This window comes from Pinus tabuliformis, chromosome 3_1 (assembly GCF_031772625.1).
Source record: "Pinus tabuliformis cultivar Carrire ecotype Pingquan chromosome 3_1, CPIR1, whole genome shotgun sequence".
Lineage (NCBI taxonomy): Eukaryota > Viridiplantae > Streptophyta > Pinopsida > Pinales > Pinaceae > Pinus > Pinus tabuliformis.
Window position 1 is genome coordinate 225715001 of NC_142301.1, and position 24459 is coordinate 225739459.

General features: G+C 38.1%; 1 protein-coding gene across 3 annotated transcripts in view; it reads left to right on the forward strand.

Annotated features, from left to right (window-relative positions):
- Nucleotides 1–24459, forward strand: part of LOC149186612 (AP3-complex subunit beta-A-like) — a 227823-nt gene that overhangs the window by 62965 nt on the left and 140399 nt on the right. For all 3 annotated transcript variants that reach the window (XM_089411074.1, XM_089411072.1, XM_089411073.1), the window contains one exon: nt 8568–8644. In XM_089411074.1, the coding sequence (XP_089267200.1) occupies nt 8568–8644 (77 nt within the window). The remainder of the gene's footprint in view (nt 1–8567; nt 8645–24459) is intronic.

Below are 24459 nucleotides of genomic sequence, written 5' to 3' on the forward strand. Positions count from 1 at the left end.
ATTAGAGTTTACCTCCAAGCCTAAGCTTGGTTGAAAGAAAGTTAGGACCACCTTTCTTTTGTAGCTTGCGAATGATAGACCCTCCTTAGTGGTTAACACGGTGACCTGGCAGTCGTCAGAGCCACAATGTTTGCAGCGCCGGAGGCATCGGGTGGTTAGATCTCAAGGGGAGGGATCGTTAATCAACCCATAGCTTGCTTCCTTTTGCTTTCTCACCACAACATACTCTAGAGACTAGCCTCAAAACAACTAGGAGGAAGGATTCATGTAGATTAAGCATCTTAATTTAAATCAACCAAGATTTTGCATTTCACATTAGCTTAGATCTTGCATTCATTCTTTGTTGATAATTGGTGATTGGAATTGTGGGTTAAATCTATAATTTGCAAGTTTATTGTATCTGGAAATATCATCTTTTCTTGCAATTGTCTTTCTTTAAGGTTCATTGCTCATATATCTGGTTATTTTGGTCTTTAAATTTCTGTGCTAACTCTTCTTGCAATATTATTTCTATTGTTGTTGAAAAAACTTGTAACTAGGTTTGGTATTTGTAAATGTAATTTTGATCTTTGTACTTGTCAAGAAAAAGAAATATTATTTTGTAAATTATTCGAATGAGTTTCTTGCTCATTCCATAGGTCTAGGAAAGTCAAAGAGTCAAAGTCATGTGTAAAAAGCTCTTCTTGAGCATATATGTAAAATGTATACTAGTCAAGAACAACCCTCCAAGACAAGCACAATCCTCCAAGACAAGCACGAAGAAGTCTGCCTGCAAAACAATGAAGAAAACAATTAAGTCGGCCTCAAAATGTATATTGAAGAACAATCATGTTGGCTCAGTTAAAGTGACATGTCTAGTCATGAATACAAGTCGGCTTACCTACACACAAACCACTATATATACCCCGCTGGGGTCACCACGGAAAAGATATATTTGGACACCTTTGAAACTTCGGATGGTGCAGGAATCTCGGTCAACCACAAGAGGACAGACACTTCGGATAAGTAACTCAGATTCTCTTGGATGGGTACAGGGATATAATCCGCATTACAGGAGGACAGTCTCGTGGAAAAATTTAGTGAGCAGATTACAGTCTCAGCCTAACTATGATGATAATCTCGGTGCAAGAGTACAGTCATTGTTTCAGTATAAATAAGATAATGAAGACCACAATGCTAATCATTGTCTCGACATATCAGATGGAGAGGATACACTCACTGTCTCGACACAATTGGGATCTCACATGTAGTACACCCTTAGTGTACTAAACACATTCATGACCTCAGTGTAATGACAATTATCATCTCGATCATAATCCTAATGAAGACAAGGTCATAATGAAGATTTCAGTGCATGGAATCAAGGTCGTGATGAAGATCTCAATGAAGGAATGGTCATGGTGTAGCAAGTGGTGCAAAAGTGATGGCCTCAATATTGATGATGATTCCAGCAGTAAGGAGAGGATCAGTGCCTTGGTCTTGGAGTGGCCTAGTAGGTCAAGGGTCATGGTCTTGGTATTCGTCAATTGGAATATCTATAAGAAGAATGATGTGCGATTTTTCCTCTCCAAGAGGAAGAGGTTTTGGCCCTGGTAGAATGCCAACATCTTGTGTTCTTGTTTCTTTGTTTTTGGTAGCTTTTTGATGAAATAAGAAACACACACTCTAACAACGTCAAAGAGAAGATTGTGCTAATAAGAAAATTAAAAATACCTCTCAAATAGTTATCATGCCTAGAAGAATCTTATTAATGCTAATTGCCCTAGATTCTTCAACATGGTATCAGAGCTATGGTTGCAGTCTAAGTAAGGGCAGAAAAGAGACATACAAGGATCTGTCTTCAAGGACATCAAAGCAAGTTGAAAGGTTTAAAGGAGCAAGTCTACAACAGTACATGGAGTATCAACTTCAGTGATTACAGTCATGCACTCAACTCATGTTCAGTTTGATGGAGTATATCAATACCATTCTTGGGATCCTCACTTCTTGATCACTGAACCTTCTCTATGAAATAAAAGATAGTCTTGACATAAATTACAGACTCAGGGATATATGGCAGAATTGATCCAAGAAGTGCCTCTCACAATCCATATTATACCACTGTCTCAATCTAGTTACTACAAGAAGGCAGTTTTGGTGATAAGACAATCTCTCTATACAGTGCCTCTCTACACAAAGACATCACTGTCTCAATACAGTGTCATAACAAATACTTGTCACAGTCTCGGATCTTGAACAACATGATGCTCAGATCAGAACATAAGTCTCCTTATATCACTATCATAGTTTGGATAATGCTCGATGTAGGTGTTTGCTGGTGCACTCCGAGGAATACTGAGTGTGATAAAGTCCACTTGTGGGATAGCAGTATCACTAACATGTCAACAATGTGCTCAAATACCTTAAAGATGAATTGGAAGTCAAGATGATCTCAAGGTCACAACGCAGTTTCGGTGATGTCAAAATCACAAATGTCATGGAGCTAGAAGGCCTCCAAGGAAGTCTTGACAAAAGGATACTAGTGATGGGCAACTCAAGCAAAGGAAGTACCAAGGTGAAGATCTCCTCTTCACATGCCAAGTAAGTATCTTTCATGTTCAATCAATTTTTGGTTTAATAACTTTCTTTTGCAAGGAAATAGAAATACTAGAGGATAGTCATAGTCCTCATGAAAAAGATCCTTGCATAGAATAAGGAGGATTGTCATAATCCTCATAGAAAAGAGAAGTCATTGATGTCTATGGAAAGGTCTCTGAAGGTCAAGCAGTGCTTGAATGCATCAAGAGACTCATAGGAATCGTATGAAATCACTCAAAGGTCCTCACATGCCAAAAGAGGAGAGATAAAGATAGATATATGAAATACTAGAAGATATATTCTCTGAAATTGTAGTAAATAGGGTCACATCACTTAGACCTACACAAAAGTTTGGTCCTCAAGCAAAGCAAGACATAATAATTATAGCTAAGATTCAATGCTATAGAAAGATTTTGGAAGCTCATATCACTGAAAGATGGAGGAAGCTGAAGAAAAGGGCCAAGAAAAGAGGGAGTAACAAATCTCTCCTATGAGTAAGATAGTATCCCTCACAGAAAGGGTCCTATCATAAGTGCCTAAATCTTGTGTTATAAGATATGACAATGATAATAAGATGCATCATGGCATCATGGAAGCATTAGAAACTAGAGCTCGTGACATCAACATGGGAATCATGAAGGACAAAATCCATGGCAGACAAACATGTAGGATATAGCTCTTGGGAACCTCAATGGACATTGAAGGAAAGGAAGAAGTCATCTAAGATAAGGCTCATCATACATCAAGTAAAAAAGGAAAACATCTGTGAGTTGGGGATATACAAGATCCTCAAAACTCTCTAATGGAATCCTCATTGTAGGGTTCACTAATCTAGAGAGGAAGCAAGTGTTTCAACAAGAACTCCAACTTATGGAATCCATAAGATGATGATGTGATGTCATGAAGCAGATCAAGGGATTGAAGATCTCTTCAATCAAGGACGCTGATGGAAGAAGCCTCAATGACGTGAAGGTAAAAATAAGGTATTTATGTTTGTGTTTAATATTATAATGACATGACATATGGTTGCAGGTAACATGGATCATTACATCTATCTTGAGAAGCATGATCAAGAGAAAAAGGATCTCCTCCTCTAAAAGGATGCAGGAAGGCATAAAGTCACACTAAGATGAAATCAACACAATATGTCCTCATATGAAGTATGAGGTGGTTGATTACAGTTAAGAAACTCTGATTGAACTCCTAGAATGGAAAGAGTGAGGAAGGAGGAGATCATGAGATATGCAACCATGATGAAGGCAATCAACATCCAATAGACCAAGAAGATTTGACTAGGAAATCTCCCAGAAGGATACGAAGACTTTGATGAAAGTCTGAAAAAGATGGAGACCCTCGACAATGGATATCTTTGGGAGATGTGTCAACATGAATGTAGGATGCTGATACCTACAGGAAGATGTCATGATGAAAAGCCATCTAGTAAGGTACGATTTGATTTAATGTTATGTTTTGATTTCTTGAATAATATCTAGATGAGTGCATGCAGGGCTACTAGAACAAGAGTTGTAAGTACAAGTACAACTGGCATTCATGTGGTGGATGGAAATTCTTGAAAGAAGCATGATGGGAAAGAAGTAGCTATATGGCGAAGGTTACAAATATGTATCAGGAAGGCCACTTTCCATAAAGAAAGGAATGACATGACGAACTAATAAGGAAAGTGATCGATGACTGATGCCCTGCAAGAAAGAAGCTCAACTGAATTTTATGACATCAAGGAAAGAAGTTGATCAAGCAGCTGAAGGACCCACGAAGAAGAAGTTTCTGATGAAAAGGAGAATCCCTTGTTAAGAGGGAGCTCTGACAAGTCCTTGATCAAGAGGGATCTTGGATTGGGTCACCCCTGATTAAAAAGGAGTGACAATTGTGTTTTCTTTTTCATGTCTCATGCACTAGACCAGGGCTGACAGCCGTAAGTCTTAGTGAAGGACATGAAGAGAAATCTAGACACGTGGTGGATGTATCCTCCCTAATTGAGAGGGAGAAATAAACACAACATTCTTGTCTTCACACGTGAAGAAAGAATGGGAGGATTGGGTAATCATCTGACATCCAATACTCTTTGAGGATGTGTAGGGAATCCAAGATAAGAGTAGGCAAGAGGACCGATATTCTTTGAGGGCTGGGAACCCAAGATAAGAATAGTCGTAGAAGGTCATACTCATTGAACACCTGTGTGGGTATGTACCTTGAGAGACGATGATGAAGGTAACTATAGTCATTGGTCTTGCCAACATTGTAGCTCATGGTCTCGTGGAGAGATGGAGTTGTGACAATGCTGGTTGATATGATGCTATACAGATGGGTTACCAATCCGATTCTTCTTATGAGAAATTCTTCAGATTGAGAATGACCAAGTACCATTGTAAATACCTCCCTAGTTAAGAGGGAGCGTTGAAGAAAAGTGTAACTAGGTTTGGTATTTATAAATGTAATTTTGATCTTTGTACTTGTCAAGAAAAAGAAATATTATTTTGTAAATTATTCGAATGAGTTTCTTGCTCATTCCATAGGTCTAGGAAAGTCAGAGTCAAAGTTATGTGTAAAAATCTCTTCTTGAGCATATATGTAAAATGTATACTAGTCAAGAACAACCCTCCAAGACAAGCACAATCCTCCAAGACAAGCACGAAGAAGTCTGCTTGCAAAACAATGAAGAAGACAATTAAGTCGACCTCAAAATGTATATTGAAGAACAATCATGTCGACTCAGTTAAATTGACATGTCTAGTCATGAATACAAGTCGACTTACCTGCACACAGACCACTATATAGTATATATACCCCACTGGGGTCACTAGGGAAAAGATATATTTGGACACCTCTGAAACTTCGGATGGTGCAGGAATCTCGGTCAACCACAAAAGGACAGACACTTCGGATAAGTAACTTAGATTCTCTTGGATGGGTATAGGGATATAATCTGCATTACAGGAGGACAGTCTCGTGGAAAACTTCAATGAGCAGATTACAGTCTCAGCCTAACTATGATGATAATCTCGGTTAGAGTAAAGTCATTGTTTTGGTATAAATAAGATAATGAAGACCACAATGCTAATCATTGTCTCGACATATCAGATGGAGAGGATACACTCACTGTCTCGGCACAATTGGGATCTCACAAGTAATACACTCTCAACATACTAAACGCAGTCAAGACCTCAACATAATGACAATCATCATCTCGATCATAATCCTAATGAAGACAAGGTCATAATGAAGATTTCAGTGCATGGAATCAAGGTCGTGATGAAGATCTCAATGAAGGAATAGTCATGGTGCAGCAAGTGGTGCAAAAGTGATGGCCTCAACGTTGAAGCAACAATGTTGATGATGATCTCAGCAGCAAGGAGAGGATTGGTGCCTTGGTCTTGGAGTGGCCTAGTAGGTCAAGGGTCATGGTCTTGGTATTCGTCAATTGGAATTTATATAAGAAGAATTATGTGCAGGTTTTCCTCTCCAAGAGGGAGAGGTTTTGGCCTTAGCAGAATGCCAACATCTTGTGTTCTTGTTTCTTTGTTTTTGGATTCGAATGAGTTTCTTGCTCATTCCATATGTCTAGGAAAGTCAAAGAGTCAAAGTCATGTGTAAAAATCTCTTCTTGAGCATATATGTAAAATGTATACTAGTCAAGAACAACCTTCCAAGACAAGCACAATCCTCCAAGACAAGCACGAAGAAGTCTGCTTGCAAAACAATGAAGAAAACAATTAAGTTGACCTCAAAATGTATATTGAAGAACAATCATGTCGACTTAGTTAAAGTGACATGTCTAGTCATGAATACAAGTCGACTTACCTGCACACGGACCACTATATAATATATATACCCCGCTGGGGTCACTAGGGAAAAGATATATTTGGACACCTCTGAAACTTCGGATGGTGCAGGAATCTCGGTCAACCACAAGAGGACAGACATTTCGGATAAGTAACTCAGATTCTCTTGGATGGGTATAGGGATATAATCCCCATTACAGGGGGGCAGTCTCGTGGAAAACTTCAGTGAGCAGATTACAGTCTCAGCCTAACTATGATAATCTCGGTGCAAGAGTACAATCACTGACAACGTCAAAGAGACGATTGTGCTAATAAGAAAGTTAAAACTGCCTCTCAAATAGTTATCATGCCTAAAAGAATCTTATTAATGTTAACTGCCCTAGATTCTTCAACAATTGTAACTTTGAGTATCTATTTCTTGCAAGTTTCTAAATTTCCATTGAGCACTGCAAAGGCACTGGTCTGTTACATTTATATTTTGTCTCTGCATTAATGATCCCAATTGCATTTATTTTAATATACTTTGCTCATAAACTCTCACACTTGCTCTCTAATTAATAATCAAATTACACTAATAATAATTGCCTTCCCTTAATCTCCTGGAACTTGTTGGGATTATCACCTTTAGGGACTACCCCCTTGACTTAGCTAGGAGAGACTCTAAACGGAGTGAGTAGGGATCAGAGTGACACCCCCTACTCTGAGCGTTGCGCCTTAGGTGTACAATCTCTTAAATTAAATGGTAAACCTTTTTGCTGAGTTGTTTGCCATATTGATTTGATACAACCAGCCGTACATGCATTTTTCTGTATAGATTATTGAATTGATGGTTTGTACACTCTGTTTCTTGCTTGTTATAAGTAGATTTTCATGGAGTTATAAGGAAACATGGCCAGTATTGATATTTTCATAATGCCCGAGTCCCATAATCTAAATGGTAAAATATTTTGCTAAGCTATTTGCTGTACTGATTCGATGCAGCCAACCTTGTAGATTTTTTGTTGTACGGATTATTTAATTGATGGTCTGAACACTGTACTTCTTGGCCGTACTTTGTTAATTTCCTTACTAATCAATTTCTTCCTGGCCATCCATACAATTGCTTCTTTGACTCTGCAATTTTGTTTCTCTTTCCCCAATTTTTTTTGTGTGTCAATATTTGCCCTGACACAATATTTTGACATTGCCCTAGGCAACAATCATCATTGCTTTGATACTGTGTTAAACTAAACTGAGAGACAGGCAAGAGAATCTAAATGAGAGATGTAATATAGCAAATGTATGTGATTAGGTAAGGTGGTGTTGTGTGTGTGTGTGTCTCTCTCTCTCTATATATATATATATGTTGCTGACGTTGAAAAAGGGATAAAATCAGCAAGGTTTGGGAAGACAAAAAATTGGTAGAAATCAGCAAATATCTTTAAAAAAACACAAACATTAAAAAATAAAAATGGTAAAAAAAGTAAAAAAAATTCACTTAAACCTCCAGCTCTCCGCAGCATTGTGATTTTTTTACGTGGTTTATAATAAATTCGTGTTGCTTTCGGCCAAAAATATCAGCCAAGCCAAAAAATCGCAATTTGCAACACTAGTATCAAGTTTTGTTATTCTCGTAATGAACCACTTACCTAATTTCATAATTACATCTAACATAAACATTATTTATTACATACGATGTATTTCCACTTTAACACATTATTAATTAATACATTAATGAAATCATCATTAAAATATCTAACAAGTATGTTGTTCATTCAAAAGTGGCTTCCCAATTTTTCTAGACCATTTATGGCCTTTTCGAATTTGCATTTGACTAGAACAAAATGTAATGGAATGGAACACAAAACATATGCAAATATACAAAAATATAGAGAGATTTTTCACTTGTTAAATGGGTTCTTAACCAATGTGCTAAAGTAAATTACAGGCTAAAGTAAATTCCAGCCTTGCTGATGAGTTATAAGTGAGATTTAGTTATAAATTTACCATATTTCATTTAAGATTCATATTTGTCTCTATATATTTATTGGAAATTTTAATGACCCCCCTAAAGTTTGAAGCTGCAGTTTTTGGAATGTGGACCATATTATAAGCTAGTAATGCTTTCAAGTTTTAGGAAATTTTCTAACACATTAGTCTTATTGTTGTTCATTTCTTGATTGGTTTATATTTCTATGTTCTTATATGCAGGTTGTAAAAAATGTGGCATCGCCATCGTTGGAGGTCAAAAAACTGGTTTATATCTATCTTGTACATTATGCTGAAAGGTATGCTGTCTCAATTGGTCAATCTGTTATGTAAAAAATTAGTTTATTTTAGGTTATTGTTTAATTTTAGGTTTAGTTAGATGAAAGGGCACGATCATAAGATCATGCCCTTTCCCAAAGGGTGCCCATGGCGGTATATAAGCCAGGCAACCCATTGTAAATCATCATCATCTGTAATTCATTTATTAATAAAAGTATTTTTTGTATATATTTCTGTTTAACTGGAAGTTTTCTGCTTCATTGGTATCAGAGTGGTCGAATCCCACACCTGTGGTTTCCACCTGTGTCTCTCCCACACTATCCTCCTACCATTACGCGTAGTCTTCCACCTCTTCCCTGTGCTGTCGGAAGGTTTTCGCATTTTGGGTCACACGGTTTTCTTGCGGTTAACGACATAGTCATTACTTCGGAGATTTTTGTTGCGGTGAACAACAGAGTCATTACTTCGCAGATTTTTCCTTAAAGCAATAACATTGCAGAGCAGGTAGATTGCTGCCTTCTTGCTTTCGTCCCGTGCCACGCTGCCTTAGTCGCTGTTTGCGGCGTCCAGTTCAATCACATCAGCCACACACGCATCGTATTTAGTCGATTCACCACTTCACCGCCACGTACCAGCCGCTGTCTTCATTTCGCTGCTCTCTGTCTCCATCAACGCCTTCCTTTTTGTTGTCCCCGCGTCCACGACCACGCGCTCTGCATTCCGTTCCTACCTTCCGTCGTCCATACCAGTCCCAACTACTTGCCGCTATCTCTGCTGCCATCATTCTGCCGTCTCTGCACCGCCCAACAATCAACAACGCTCTGCCGTTTTCTCCTCATCTCATACGTCACGCCCATAATCAACCTATCCCCGTGTCCCTTAGTTATATAATATATGGTTATATAATAGAATTATATAATATAGCTATATAACAATAATTTTAACGTAATCGTAATTATATATATATATTATATAAATTATATAACTTAATTAAGTTATAATATAAGTTATATATATAACGGTTAATTTATTTATATATATATATTATATAAATAAATATATATAAGTTATATAATATATATTATAAATTTTATAACATATAACTTTAATTTTAATTTAATTATAAGTTTTATATATATATATAAAAAGTTAATTTAATTAATTAAAATTATTTTAATTAATAAAAAGTTATATATATATATATATATATATATATATATATATATATATATATATAAGTTAATTTAATTATTAAAAGTTATATGTATAAAATTTATTTTAGATAAAAAAAAGAAGAGGGAAAACCCTTAAACTGGCAGATAAATACACGCCCCCGCAAACCCGCTCAATGTCGACAATGACAATGGCGGATTTCCAGAAAAGGTTGTTGGATGCAGAGCATAAGATAAATAACAACCACGACGAGGTCAGTAAAAGATTAAATGAAGTCGAGAGCAAGCTGGGGGAGCAAGCGGACAAAATCAAAAATCTTGAAGATACGACAAATCAAATAGAGATAAAAATGGAAAGTCAACATGTCCAAACAGGAGTAAACTTCAGAGAAGTCTTAACAATGCTGAAAAGTCTGTGTAAAAAGTCGAATTGTACACCCGAAGAGCTATTAAAAGAAGGTGAAGAGAATCAAGAACACATCTCGTCAGATTCAACTAAGTCCACAGACTCTCATGACAAAGTTGAATCCCCAAAAAAATCAGCGACACACCACCAAGAAGCAAGTAACACTGCCTTTACAAACAAGCAACTTTGGGATACCCTTACTAATCAACACCCTCTTTTTGCTCAACCATTAGCCACATACCAGAAGAGGGTAAAGGTTGAGATGCCTAAATTCGATGGGAACGAAAAAAACAATGTCGCATGGATAAATAAAGTAGAAGAATACTTTGAGATATATGACATCACTGACGATGACGAAAAGCTCAGACACGCATCCATGAAAATGGAGGGAGAAGCATATAACTGGTATATGTGGTGGAAAAAGACAACACACGTCATTAGTTGGAGGAGATTTAAAGATGCATTCTTCAAAAGATTCCAAGGTGTAAAGGAAGAAGAGTTCTTTTCAAAACTCATCAAACTACGACAAAAAGGAAGTGTCGATGAATACACTCAAGAATGGGAGACCTTAGTAACACGAGTACCTGGGTTATCAGAATCTCGTCTAATTCAGTCATACATCTCGGGACTCAAAACCCATTTACAAGAAGAACTTGAGATGCATGATATTACATCTATAGAAGAAGCAAGACGAAAAGCAAAAATAGCCGAAAAGAAATCCGAACCAATATTTTGGTCAACAGCGGAAAAAGCTTATGCAAGACGAAGGATACCCCAGTATGTGGACTCAAATAATACAAGATATGTTCCACCACATCGTCGTGAAGATGAAAAATCTAATGTGGAAATGCAAAGGATAAAAGAGGGTAAATGTAAACGTTGTGGTGAGAAGTGGGACCCCAAACATAGATGTGCTAAAGGAAAAGAACTAAAGAACCTATATAATTGTGAAGCAACCAATGATTCAAACAGTGAAGATTATGACATAGAAGAAACAGAAGACGCCCTAGAATTCTCACCAGAATTAGAGGACGGAAGTACTCCGCAAGTGTCATTGTCAGCCATGACAGGTATATCACAACCTCAGACCTTGAAGTTAAAAGGACACATAAAGAAGAACAACGTAGTGGTTCTCATTGACTCTGGAAGCACACACAATTTTCTAGATACGACTGTGGCCAAGAAACTCAATATCTTTTCATTTCCCTTACCAAACATGAAAGTGATGATAGCTAATGGTAAGAAGATTGAAAAGGTAGGGAAATGCCATAAAGTCAATTTGCAGATTCAAGACTTTAAATTAGAGTCTCCATTCTTCACGGTACCATTAGGAGGAGTAGATGTAGTCTTAGGCATCCAATGGCTACGAACTTTAGGTACTTATGCCGCCAACCATCAATTACAATTTATAAAATTCAAATGGGGAGGTCAGAAGTACAAACTACATGGATTCCAAGCACCAGAAAATCATGATGTATCATCATCTCAGATGATGAAGCTGAGTCGAAAAAGAGCACCTACTTATGCAGTACAATGTCATCAATTAGAAATGTTATCTGCAAATATGACCAGAGAAGAATCACCAGAGATACAAGATCTGATTCGGAAGCATGAAAAAGTATTTCAAGACCTACCTATGAAGATGTCGCCTAATAGGGAAATTGAGCATACAATAGAAGTCAAGGCAAGACCAAACCCTGTTAACATCAAGCCATACCGATATCCACATCACCAAAAAACGAAACTTGAGAGATTAATCCAAGACCTTTTAAAATGTGCGACCTTGATCATCTTAGAATATCTGATCAAGTGGAAGGACTTACCCGAAGAAGACGCTTTCTGGGAGAATGAATCATTCTTCAACAACATCCGTCGTTACTTATGCTTTGAGGACAAAGCATTCTTTCGAGAGGAAGGCAATGTTATGTAAAAAATTAGTTTATTTTAGGTTATTGTTTAATTTTAGGTTTAGTTAGATGAAAGGGCACGATCATAAGATCATGCCCTTTCCCAAAGGGTGCCCATGGCGGTATATAAGCCAGGAAACCCATTGTAAATCATCATCATCTGTAATTCATTTATTAATAAAAGTATTTTTTGTATATGTTTCTGTTTAACCGGAAGTTTTCTGCTTCACAATCCATCTGCTTATTTTCGACTTGTTTGAACATATTATGGTAATGGAACACTAACATCATTTCTTTTGTTTGTAATTTGATGTCTCATTAAGTGGGATTTGTTCTTGTGTTATTTAATTTAATCTAATTTTTCCTTTGTATTATTCTTTTTGACTGAAAGCTTTATTGATTACATAGCATCTGAAAAACAATGGTAAAACAAACAATTATTATATAGAGACTTCTGAATCGAGGAATGAAAATGCACAAGATGATATTCTCTTCTCCACGAGAAATACAAGTTCTCAATTCTTTAAGCCACTATGTAACATGAAAATTAGGATCAAATAAAGGTCATCTTCTGATAAATACTTTGACTTGAACTTATAATTATTAAGGGTAACTTTTTGGAACTACAAAGGTTCACATCCTAGTGACTAATGGGCTTAAGATTTTTGTAAAAACCAAAAGAAATATGGTGGGAAGTTTTATCTTTGTTGCAAAATGGACTAGTAGGGGAGAGATGCGAATTTTGTTAGATGAGGATGATGTTGACTTCTGTAGCTGTGGAAGGTCTTCTAGCTTGGTGTCTTAGCTAGGAAGATCTTCTTTTGTCTCTTTAGGAGCTTGCATGTGACATGGGAGGTATGCATGAAGGTTGTGTTGGACATTGGATAAACCAATGCTCCCCGTGTGTTTTGCGACATGGACTAACTACCTCTCGTGGATCTTATCTATGGCGATGTGATCGTTGACTAACACCTGCGGGTTTTGGTCTAAAGACAATCGTGATTCCCAACAAGTGGCATCAGAGCGTAGGTCACGAGTTCGATAAACACCTGACTAGCGTTGGGGGCGCGATTGTTGGACATTAGATAAACCAACGCTCTGGGTGTGTTTCGCGAGATGGAATAACCGCCTCTCGTGGATCCTTATCTCTGGCGATGCGATCGTTGAATAACACCTGCGGGTTTTGGTCTAACGACAATGGTGATTCCCAACAGGTTGCATGCAACATGCAAAGTATGCATGAGATATGCATGACATGCAAGCTATTTATAACTTCTTTCTTATGTTTAGGCCTAAAAAAAGCAAGTTAATTAAGTATAGTAAATCAACGATTCAATCTCAACCGTCAATCTAGGCCTTAATGAAGTTATAAATTGAGCATAAGGGAAGAGGCTAAGACACACAATCATTGTTCAGCGCTTAAGCGAGTGATATCCAAGTGAGAAGGCTTGACTTGACCAAGGAGATTCAGGGGGATGCTAAGGAGATTTCAGGAGCAAATCTAGATGTTGAATTGGAGGAAGAAGGAGGCCAAGCAACAAGGAATGAAGCCATAGCCCACATGTGTGAGTGAGGAAAGGCGCAGATAGTCCACACATGCGACAGGGCAACTGTGACTCACATGACGTCAAGGAGGGCCGTACAGGCCGAGATCTTGATAGGCATGCCGAGTTTTGTCGAGGACAAATTCCTCAGGCAACGAGGGGTTTTCTCGGGCTGAATTTCTCAGTAAGAGGCTAAGTTACATGTCTTCTTATCAATTCTAATTTCCTATGTGTTTCTTTGTGTGTTTGACCCATATTTACTGAGTTAATAAATTTTTTAGAAGGTTTTGTGGATGAATTTTTTTGCTGTACATGTCATTGATTTCTCACTTATTTCCATTGCAAATTTACCTGTTAATTATCAATGTATTTAGTTTTGTTTTTTTTTTTGTTTTGTTTTTTTTTTAAATTTTATTTGGTAAAATATTTTTTTGGGTATTGTTAAATTGCTAAGTGAAATTAAATCAAGGCCGATAAGAGTTAAATTAATTTGGTATTAGAGCTCTAAAACTCTGATAGGAGAGAGATCACAAATTTGATGGTAAAAGATTTTTTGGACAACACATTTAAAACTATTTATGTTTTTTGTGGCCAAGTCAATTTGTTTTGAATGGCATCATCGGGTTTGAGGTATGAAGACAGGTTGGAGGAGGTTGGTAATTTTAGTCCATGGAATGTTGATTTTTAATGTACCTTGGACAAGTGGTTTCCCATGGGTTAGTCTCTACCTAGGGAAAAGTGTCCAAAATAATTCTTTTCCTAAGTGTGACTTTATAAAGTGAAAGTGACTTTATAAGTGGTAAAGTCAATGTTAAATTATAAAGTGAAAAGTGACTTTAGACATAAAGCACAATGTGGGTACTTTATTTAATGGTTGAGTTAAAAAATAGAAAGTGAGAATTAAATGCACATTTATTCTCATCTCTTGATCTAAATGAATTTGAGCCATTAGATCTTAGGGTTGCCCAAAAGTCATTTAGGGAAACAAAAGGGGGAAGAAAAGAGAGACCACATTCATTCTTCATGAGCAGATTGGAGAAAGGAGGTTGACAGTTGGAGAAAAGTTATGAAGGAGAAATTTGTTGCAACAAGCTGAAGGAGTGATTTCTGGGCAACGCTGGGCACAAAAATCAAGGCATAGAAGACAGTAGAAGGTACAATATGAACAAAATTTAATGCTGAGCTGCATGCCGTTCGAGAGAAGTTTTTGAGATTTTTTTGAAAAAAATCTATATAGTCTGTACGGAATCCATACAATACAGTATGTATAGTAGTATCCATATAGTACATATTTTTAGCTTCAAGTGGGCACAAAAATTGAGGCACAGTGGGCACGGTTTTCAAGGAGTTTTGGGCTAAAGAGATAAGTTGTATTTACTTGTTTTGTTTTGTCTGCAAATATACTTTTCCTGAACTTGAAAGACAAATAAATTTGAAGAGCTCTCTAATAGGTTTTCCCTGGAGAAGATTGAAGGGGTTTTGCCTGGGTCTAAGTTGACCAAAAATCTGTGTGTATTTTTATGTATGTTGTTGGTCTGTTTATGTCCATATTTATTTTCAGCATGTGTTGACAGTCCCATGTGTTTTAATCTGAAATTTTCATTTCCAGAATTCTATATGTTGAATGTATGTTTATGGGATGGGGCATTTAACTGAATGGGAGTGATAAGGTGAAATTAAAACTAGGTTGATATTGCAGGAAACTTTTTAGTCATCAAATTTCAACATGGAAGGAACATATCTGTATTGTTCTAAAGGTGAATGGCTTATAAGAATTCGCAAGCACGAAAATCTAGGTTCCAACAGGCCTTGTCCAAGCAACTGAGCACAAGCTGAAGAATGTGAAGGCAAGGGGAATTATTTTGTATGGTGTGAATGATCACGTGATCCCTCACATAACAGGGAAGGACGCAACACACAAGATGTGGATGGCCTTGACCAATTTATATCAGAGTACTAATAAGAACAAGAAGATGGTGCTGCGAGAGAAGCTAAACAATATTTGCATGTACAGATCTGAGACTGTGACCTCATATCTCACCAGGATTTAGCATGCTTATGATGAGCTATTAGTTGTGGGAGAAGCTATGAATGATTCTGAGCTTGTAAAAGTAGCTCTAAAGAGTTATGCTAAGTAATGGACCACCTATGTTGAGGGGGGATCCTTGCGAGACAACAACTTCCAGATTGGAGTTGGTTGTAGGAAAACTTTACCCAAAAGGAGATTTGGTAAAGTTCTATCACTGGTCTAGCATGGTGAAAAAGGCCTTTTGGCTTTGTTGCCGCCTAAATCCATATGTAAGATTAGCGTGGAGAAAATCTCTAACTCCACTTGGTGTGGCCTTAGGGGCAAGCTGTTAATTGGGGTTGTTACCCAATTCCCAACTCGTTCATCTAGGTTCGCTCCAAGTCGAAGCCAAAGGGGGTAGAACCTAAAGGAAACTAAGGCTTGGTTAGTGATATGCTAAACAAGTTCTAGGAGTTTAAAATGAGTTAAATCAGTTCACCATTCACCATAAAAAAGATAAATCATCATGTGTGCTTCACAATAAATGCATTCACAAGTTCATAAGCACTAAATGACTTTGCAAGTAAATCACGTATCATTCAAAACATATATAAGAGCATGAAAGCAATATAAAGATGTGATCAATTTAAAGTTTAGTGCCAATAATCCAACTAGATGCTTTGCAAGAGAAAGTACTTAGAAATGAAATGGACTGAAAGCAAGTGCTTGGAATAAAATTTATTTGAAATGAAATGCTTTGAAATGGTAAACCAACTTGTAAAATCAAAGTACACAATGTGAAATCTAAACTGTGATGAACTGCTTCTTGGTTGATTATAATTAATCCTAATCTAGAGCAAGTTTCAATCAACTCCAGTCCCCAGACCTCACCCTCGCCTAGGCCCTGATCTCAGAGTGAGGAGTCAATAGGGGTGGAGGATCCCTATCCTCTATTGCAACAAACTTATGTTTGAGGTAAGTTTTACTCTTAGAGTTAAGAATTCATATCTAAATAATATTGGCAAGTTAGGAAATTAAAGTTTAAACCAAGTTAATTGCTCAAAGGAAAGAAAGTGATTTGCAATTTCCCAACTTAGTGATAATAATGTGAAAATTTGCTGCAATAAATGATTTATTTCTCCTACTTATTTATGATAAGTTATTTACCAATACCAAAATAAATTCAGTTGCAGACTTCACAAACTAGAACTGAAAATGAAACGACAAGAGAGACATTAGCTTATGAACAATCACATTGACACACTTTTTTTTGGACAATCGTCCCTGGAAAAACCCAATGTGGGAAAACCTGTGCAACAGATTTGAGGATTCTTATTATTGACAGTAAATATCTAAATACAATCTAGGATGCTCATCTAGCAATCCTTTACAAAGACAATACTGGCAGAAAATCTAAGTGAGTTTTGCCTCACTTCATCCGGCAGAATTTCGGCTGATCCGGCACATGACTGGCTAACCTCGACTATTTCTGGCTGGCTTTGCATCAGCCTTGTGTCACCTTCTCTGCTCTCTACGTCAGCGCTCCTGGCAGTTTCGACAGTTCTCGGCAGTTCTAGCTGTTCCGGCAGTTCTGGATTTTGTGTGACATGCAACTTTTATGCTCTGCGCTAGCCCTTCTGGCTCTGCGTTAGGGCTGTGTGGGCCCAAACTGGCCCAACGTCAGCTCTCCCGGCTACTGCGCTGCCTCTCTGCAAGCTCTCTCCGCCTCTTTGTTTTGTATTTTCCGGAAATCCTTCTCTTGGATTCTCTCTGCTCCTGAGCTGTAAGTTCTCCCCAATCGATTTTCCTCCTGAGAACTTCTCACCTTAGAAAATCAATTTCCTCAATCTCTCTGTCTATTTCCAAATGAACCGAAGCCTCCATTTTATACTTTTCTTGTTGAGTCTTCAACGACCGAGATTAAGTCTCTAATCAATGGCTAAGGTTAAAACATGACTGGATCCGCCTTCTAGATCATTCTCACCCATATTTTGATTAATACCCATTAATATTTTAATTTCTCTAAGTTTAGACTTAGGAACTCCATTAAAAATATTAATTATTTTAATAAAATACAATCCTGGTGGAATTTCACCAAACGGTTTCTGGGTTCTTTAGAACTCACGTGCCTTAGCCTCTCCACCAATTTTCAAGGCTCAAGAACTTCCGATGCTACTAAAAATTAACAATCCCTCTTAGCGAGGAGAGTGCTCTAGCAACAATGTCCACCTTCATGCTGCTTTGTTTCTAAAGCATCTCCTTTCTGCACTGTTGCTGCCACCAACACTGTGCCACTGCCACCAACACTGTGCTACTGTTGCTATTGTACTACTGCCACCAACACTGTATTACTGCTGCTATTGTACAACTGCCCATGACACTGCCATTGCCACTGCTGCATTTGTACTACAACTCCCTCTCAAATGCTGCATCATTCTATTGAAAGGGATTTTTTCCAACATACTCATCTGTTCTTGAAATTGAACAAACTTGGCTCTTCTTAGAGCCTTGGTGAGTATGTCTGCCATCTGATTTCCCGTGGGAGTGTACTCCAACTGTACCGCTCCACACTGAACAATCTCTGATAAAGTGACACCGAATATCGATGTGTTTGGAGGGATCATGAAATACTGGATTTTCAAAGAGCTTGATACAACTCTGATTGTCACAGAAGATCCTTGTTGCTTCCATCCTTCTCTTGAATAGATTTACAAGCAGTTTCCTGAGCCATATATATTCACATGTTGCTTTGCTAGCTGCCATATACTCAGCTTCAGCAGAGCTCCGAGCTACAAACTTCTACTTCTTATTGTACCAGGAGGTCATCGCAGATCCAATACCGAAGCAATACCCAGTGGTACTTTTCCTGTCTACTGAACTTCTTGCCCAATTTGCATCAGTGAATCCACTCAATTCATTATCATTGCCCTTGGTGTACCTTAATCCAAAATTTACTGTTCCACGCACATACCTGAGAATGTGCTTTGCTGCTGCCAAGTGTGCCGTTTTTGGTTCCACCATGAACTGAATAAGGGTGTTGACAACATAACACAAGTCTGGCCTGGTGTTGACCAGATACATAAGTGACCCAATGAGTTGTCTTTGTAAGGTGGGGTCCGCTTCCTTGTCTCCCAAAGCATCTATTTTCTTCCAATTGGTAATCATAGGCATGGCTATAGGTCGACAATCTTGCATTCTGAATCTTTTCAGAATTTCTGATGCATATCTTCCTTGGCCAAAGAAGATCTCACCATCCTGTTGCCAAAATTCCAATCCTAGAAAATAGTGCATTAGCTCCAAAGCCTTCATATCAAACTTAGTTTCCAAGTTCTTCTTACAATCCTCTATGAGTCTGGATGATCCTGTCAAACATAGATCATCCACATACAATACCAAAATCAACAGCTCCCCTTCTACCAGCAGATAATAAAGATTGGGATTGACATCGATCTTGATGAATCCCAACTCCTGTAAGTAGCTATCAATTCGACCATACCAAGCTCCGGGTGCTTGTTTTAGCCCGTACAAGGATTTCTTAAACCTGCACACATGGTTTCTCTTTTCATGTGTTTCGAAACCTTCTGGCTATTCGATATATACCTCTTTTTCTATCACCCCATTCAAGAATGCTATCTTGACATCCATTTGGTGAATCTCCCATCCCATCTGTGTTGCAAGCGATATAATGGATCTGATAGAGGTATATCGAGCTACTGGGGCAAAGGCTTCCTCATAGCTATTCCTTCCTTTTGCGCATATCCTTTTGCGACAAACCTAGCCTTGTACTTATGTACGCTGCCATCTACAACATACTTGATCTTGTAGATCCATCTCGAACCTACAACTGATCTGTTCTCTAGTCTTGGTACAATTTCTTAGACATCATTTGTAATGATAGAACTGTACTCTTCTACCATGGCATCCACCCATGCCTGGTGTTGTACGACTTCTTGAAAACTATTGGGTTCTTCAACCTGAGCTAACAATGCTTGGTACTTGTCAAGTTGGCTACGTTGCCTTTTCTCGGCTCTAGGAGCTCCAACGAATTCCTTTGCGTCCCTCAGAGTCTGTCGTACTTCTCGGCTAGTTCTTCCACTGGTGGTGGGAGGTTCCATCTGTTCCTCTTCTTGTACCTGCTATGACACTCTTAGCTCCTCTTCTCTTGAGGAGATGCTAGTACTGGTTACCGTGCTTGAACCAGAGGCTTGTCTTCCTGCCAAATCTGATCCCTGTTGCTGGACTAGAGGAGCATGGTCATCTTGTTCTTCAAATGGCATCTCACGAGATTTCCTAAAGGCTCTATCTTCCATGAACTTTGCATTCCGCCTTACTACAATATTTTTGCTGCTCGAAATGTAGATCTGATGCGCCTTTGAAGTCTCGTTGTAACCTAATATATACCCAACTTTGGCAGTCCGCTCTAAGTTGCTCTGCTTCTCTGTTGGAATATGGCAATAATCTACACTTCCGAATATCCTGAGGTGACTTACTTCTAGCCTCTTTCTCGTGAAATCTCCCTCTTGTGTCTTCTTTCCTAAAGCCATGTGAGGAGTCCTGTTTTGAATGTGTACAACCGTGCTGCATGCTTCTTTCTGCCCATAAAAACTTGGGGTAGATTATGGTCATATAACATTGCCTTTGCTGCTCCAACAATAGTTCTGTTCTTCCTTTCTACGACTCCATTCTGTTATGGATTATAGGGTGCTGTCCATTCTTTTCGGAGCCCTTCTCTTGCACATAAATCTGTGAAGTTCTTATCTGTTTATTCTCCGCCATTGTCTGAGCGCAATATCTTGATCTTCCTTCCTGTCAGGTTTTCCACTAGAGCCTTAAAGTCTTTAAACCGATCGAAGACCTCATCCTTGGTTCTCAAAAACTAGATCCAAGTTTTCCTGGAATGGTCATCTATGAAGGTAACAAACTACTCAGCGTCACTAATGGCCCTTGTAGACATCAGACCACAAATTTCTGAGTGTATTAACCCCAATACACTCTTAGCTCTATTGTTGCTTCTGGAATATGCTGCTTTGGTGTACTTACCTAGCACGCATCCTTTTCATGTATCATCATGCTTGGTAGTAAGCGCTGGAACCCCCGTAACAATTTTCTTGAGCATCCGTAATGCCCCATGATGTAAGTGTCCCATCCTCCTATGCCACAACTCATTTAATTCTTTTTCTCCATCGACATTACTGCTTATTAGTGCCATAGGAGACTTGAGTTGCAATTTGTATAATCTGTTGGTTCGAGTTCCAATATGGGCCCTCTTTTTCCACCTTGGATGCTTGATACATACTCTATTACCAATGAAGTATACATCATATCCCTTATCTTGTAATTGAGAGATAGAAATCAAATTCATTCCCATACCTGGCACATGCAGTACATTCATGGCCCGAAGACTATCTCTAGATACTGTCTGGAATATAATAGTTCCTTTTCCTATTGGGGTGCACTTCGCCCTGTTACCCATTGTGATTTTAAAGTTCATTTGTTCCTCCTGATGGCTTGGGAAATATTCTCGTTCTCCAGTCATATGATTTGAAGCCCCACTATCAATGTACCAGTCCTTCGCTGATGTAGAACTTGATAGGCAAGCAAACTCCTCTTCCAACCTGGAAGCTAATTCTGAAACATTTTGATCACTACTGTTCTTCATGCCCTTTTTCTTTGCTTCAATCTTGCGTGAACCTTGCTCTGATACCATGTGAGAATTTGCTACAATAATTGATTTATTTCTCCTACTTATTTATGATAAGTTATTTACCAATACCAAAATAAATTCAGTTGTAGACTTGACAAACTAGAACTGTATATTAAACGGCAAGAGAAACATCAACATATGGACAATCACATTGACACACTTGTTTTTGGACAATCGTCCCCGGAAAAACCCAATGTGGGAAAACTGGTGCAGCAGATCTGAGGATTCTTATTATTGGCAGTAAATATCTGAATACAATCTAGGATGCTCATCTAGCAATCTTTTATAGAGAAAATACTAGCAGAAAATCTGAGTGAGTTTTACCTCACTTCACCTAATAGAATTCCGGCTTATTCGGCACAAGACTGGCTAACACGGCTATTTCTTCTTTGCCCTCTGCGTCACCTTCTCTGCCCTCTGCGTCAGTTCTCCTGACTGTTCTAGATTTTGCATGACATGCAACTTTTTTGCTCTGCGTTGGCCATTCTGGCTTTGCGTCAGGACTGCGTGGGCGCAGACTAGCCCAACGTCAGCGCTTTTGGCTACTGCGCTGCCTCTCTGGAAGCTCTCTCTGCCTCTCTGTTCTGTATTTTCAAGAAAGTCCTTCTCCCGGATTCTCTCTGCTCCTCAGTTTTAAGATCTCCCCAATCGATTTTCCTCCTGAGAACTTCTCACCTCAGAAAATCGATTTCCTTAATCTCTCTGTCTATTTCCAAATGAACCGCAAGCCTCCATTTTATACTTTTCCTGTTGAGTCTTGAATGACTGAGATTAAGTCTCTAATCAATGGCTAAGATTAAAACATGACTTGATCCGCCTTTTAGATCATTCTCACCCATATTTTGATTAATGCCCATTAATATTTTAATTTCCCTAAGTTTAGACTTAGGAATTCCATTAAAAATATTAATTATTTAAATAAAATACAATCAGGTTGGAATTTCACCAAACGGTTTCTGGGTACTTTAGAACTCATGTTCCTTAGCCTCTCCACCAATTTTCAAGGCTAGAGAACTTCTGATGCTACCAAAAACTAACAAACAATGCCTCACATAATAGAAGATGCCTTGAAAAGGAACAAATAACCACTTATGAGGAAACTAAACAAATGGAATTACAAATAAAATAATCTATGAGCAATGACTAAATGTTATGAAAGGGGAATGCTTGAAATAAGTTTGACTAGTTCACAAAAAAATTCATCCAAATGTTTACGATATAAAGCTTGGGAAATCTGAACCAAGGTTACTTGGGAGTGGGAGCGACATTTTCAGAAGCTCCCAGTTTGGGAGTGTTTTCGAGAGTGTTTTTTATATAATATATATTTTTTATATTTTGATGCATATATGTCAACAAAAAGATGTAGAATGATGAATTAGATATGAAAAACATAGAAAACATAGATTGAACCATATAACAATAATCATCTAGAAGTTCTAATCTTCATCAACCATGTCCACAAGTTAGTAACATACAACATATTGAGTCTCATGAATCATGATTCATCAATCTTAAAATTTCAAGCTTTCAAAATTCAATATATAACATTTATCATAATTGATCACCAGAGTTGTAATTGTAAGCTAAGTGTAACCAGTACAACAAAGAGTATCTAACATGAAATGAAACAACTTTCAACTTTCACGAAGCATCATATTCATAATTCATTACCAATGAGTTATAAATTCCAACTTCAAACTTAAATTGTGATATGTTGTTTACAAAAGATATCATAATAAATATGAAAGAATCAACAATTATAAAAACTACTAGAAACGAGAAAAGACAAGCAAATCTATCATTTACAACTTCCTCTTGCCGCTGCGAATAATGTCTAGTTTCTGAGCAGGTCGTGGTCATCTTCTAGGAGTCTCCTCCCACAAAGTCCCACGACCAGAACCAGAAGGGAAATGCCCTCCATGTGTGGATGTACATGGAGGCGACGACAACAAAGGAACAAGACTTGGAACTTGAGCACTGCTACTCGATGGTGGGGGTGGCATGGTTGTTGCTTTATCTTCATCTCTCATAAGTTCTGCTTCTAGTTCTTCAAAATGTATAGTGCCATCCTCCAAATTATTGACCTCTGGGTGGTTGTCCCAAATTTTATATGTTGGATCCTCATAAGCCCGATCACAGTAATGACTCAACGATCTCAAGTTGTAGTGCACATAAACCAAGCTTTCTGCCCGGTTTTCATTGACTCTGTTTCTTCTTACATTATATATGAAGTTGTAGGTGCTCCAACACCTCTCTGCAAAAGAAGTATTTACAACCTGTGAGAACTTTTTTTGCCAATTTTGGCAAAAGTCCCATGCCGCCATATGCTTCCCACCATGTGAGAGCATCGAATCTGTCTCTATCTTCGATTGCATGCAAAGAACCAAACAAACCAATGCAATTGAAGTATTTCCCTGATTCAAGACGCAGATTAGCACACTCCTCCCTGTTAGGTACCAACTTGTCTAATGCTTCCATATATCTTGTAGATACCTTTGGATCTGTATGGGGTTTGACCCTAACCCTTGCCCCAGGTGCAGGTTGGCCCAACCAAGATGGAGAGTAGTATTTTGGCATAAGGATATACACCAAGGCATATAGTGGAACATTAAGTTTATTCCATTGTGTACACACACAATTGTGAATCAGTGTATACAAGTTGGGATCATCTTTCTGAACAATATCTTTTATTTGCCCCAACATGGTATCCATCTGCTCATACACCTCCCCAATCATTAGTTTATCTGTATCTGCAAAATGAATCATGTGATAAATGGGCTTGGTGAATTCCAATACTTGCCTCACATGTGCCCAAAACTGACCATCAAGAGCGGTCTCCTCTACCTGTTCAAAACCTTGTCAGCTCTATTTGTAGCCCTTTCCTTTAATACATGACAATGTGGACTTGATACCATGCTAGCCAATGAATCTCTTACCTTCAAAAGGCGCCTGAAGGTAAGGTAATAGCTAGCAAATCTAATCTTCGCAATCTTCAACAGCTCCAATCATGAGTGACTGCAGAAAAGCCCATGGGTATTGCTATGATTTGTAATAAATTTTATCATTTTTTTGCCTCTCTTGTACAAATCACCAA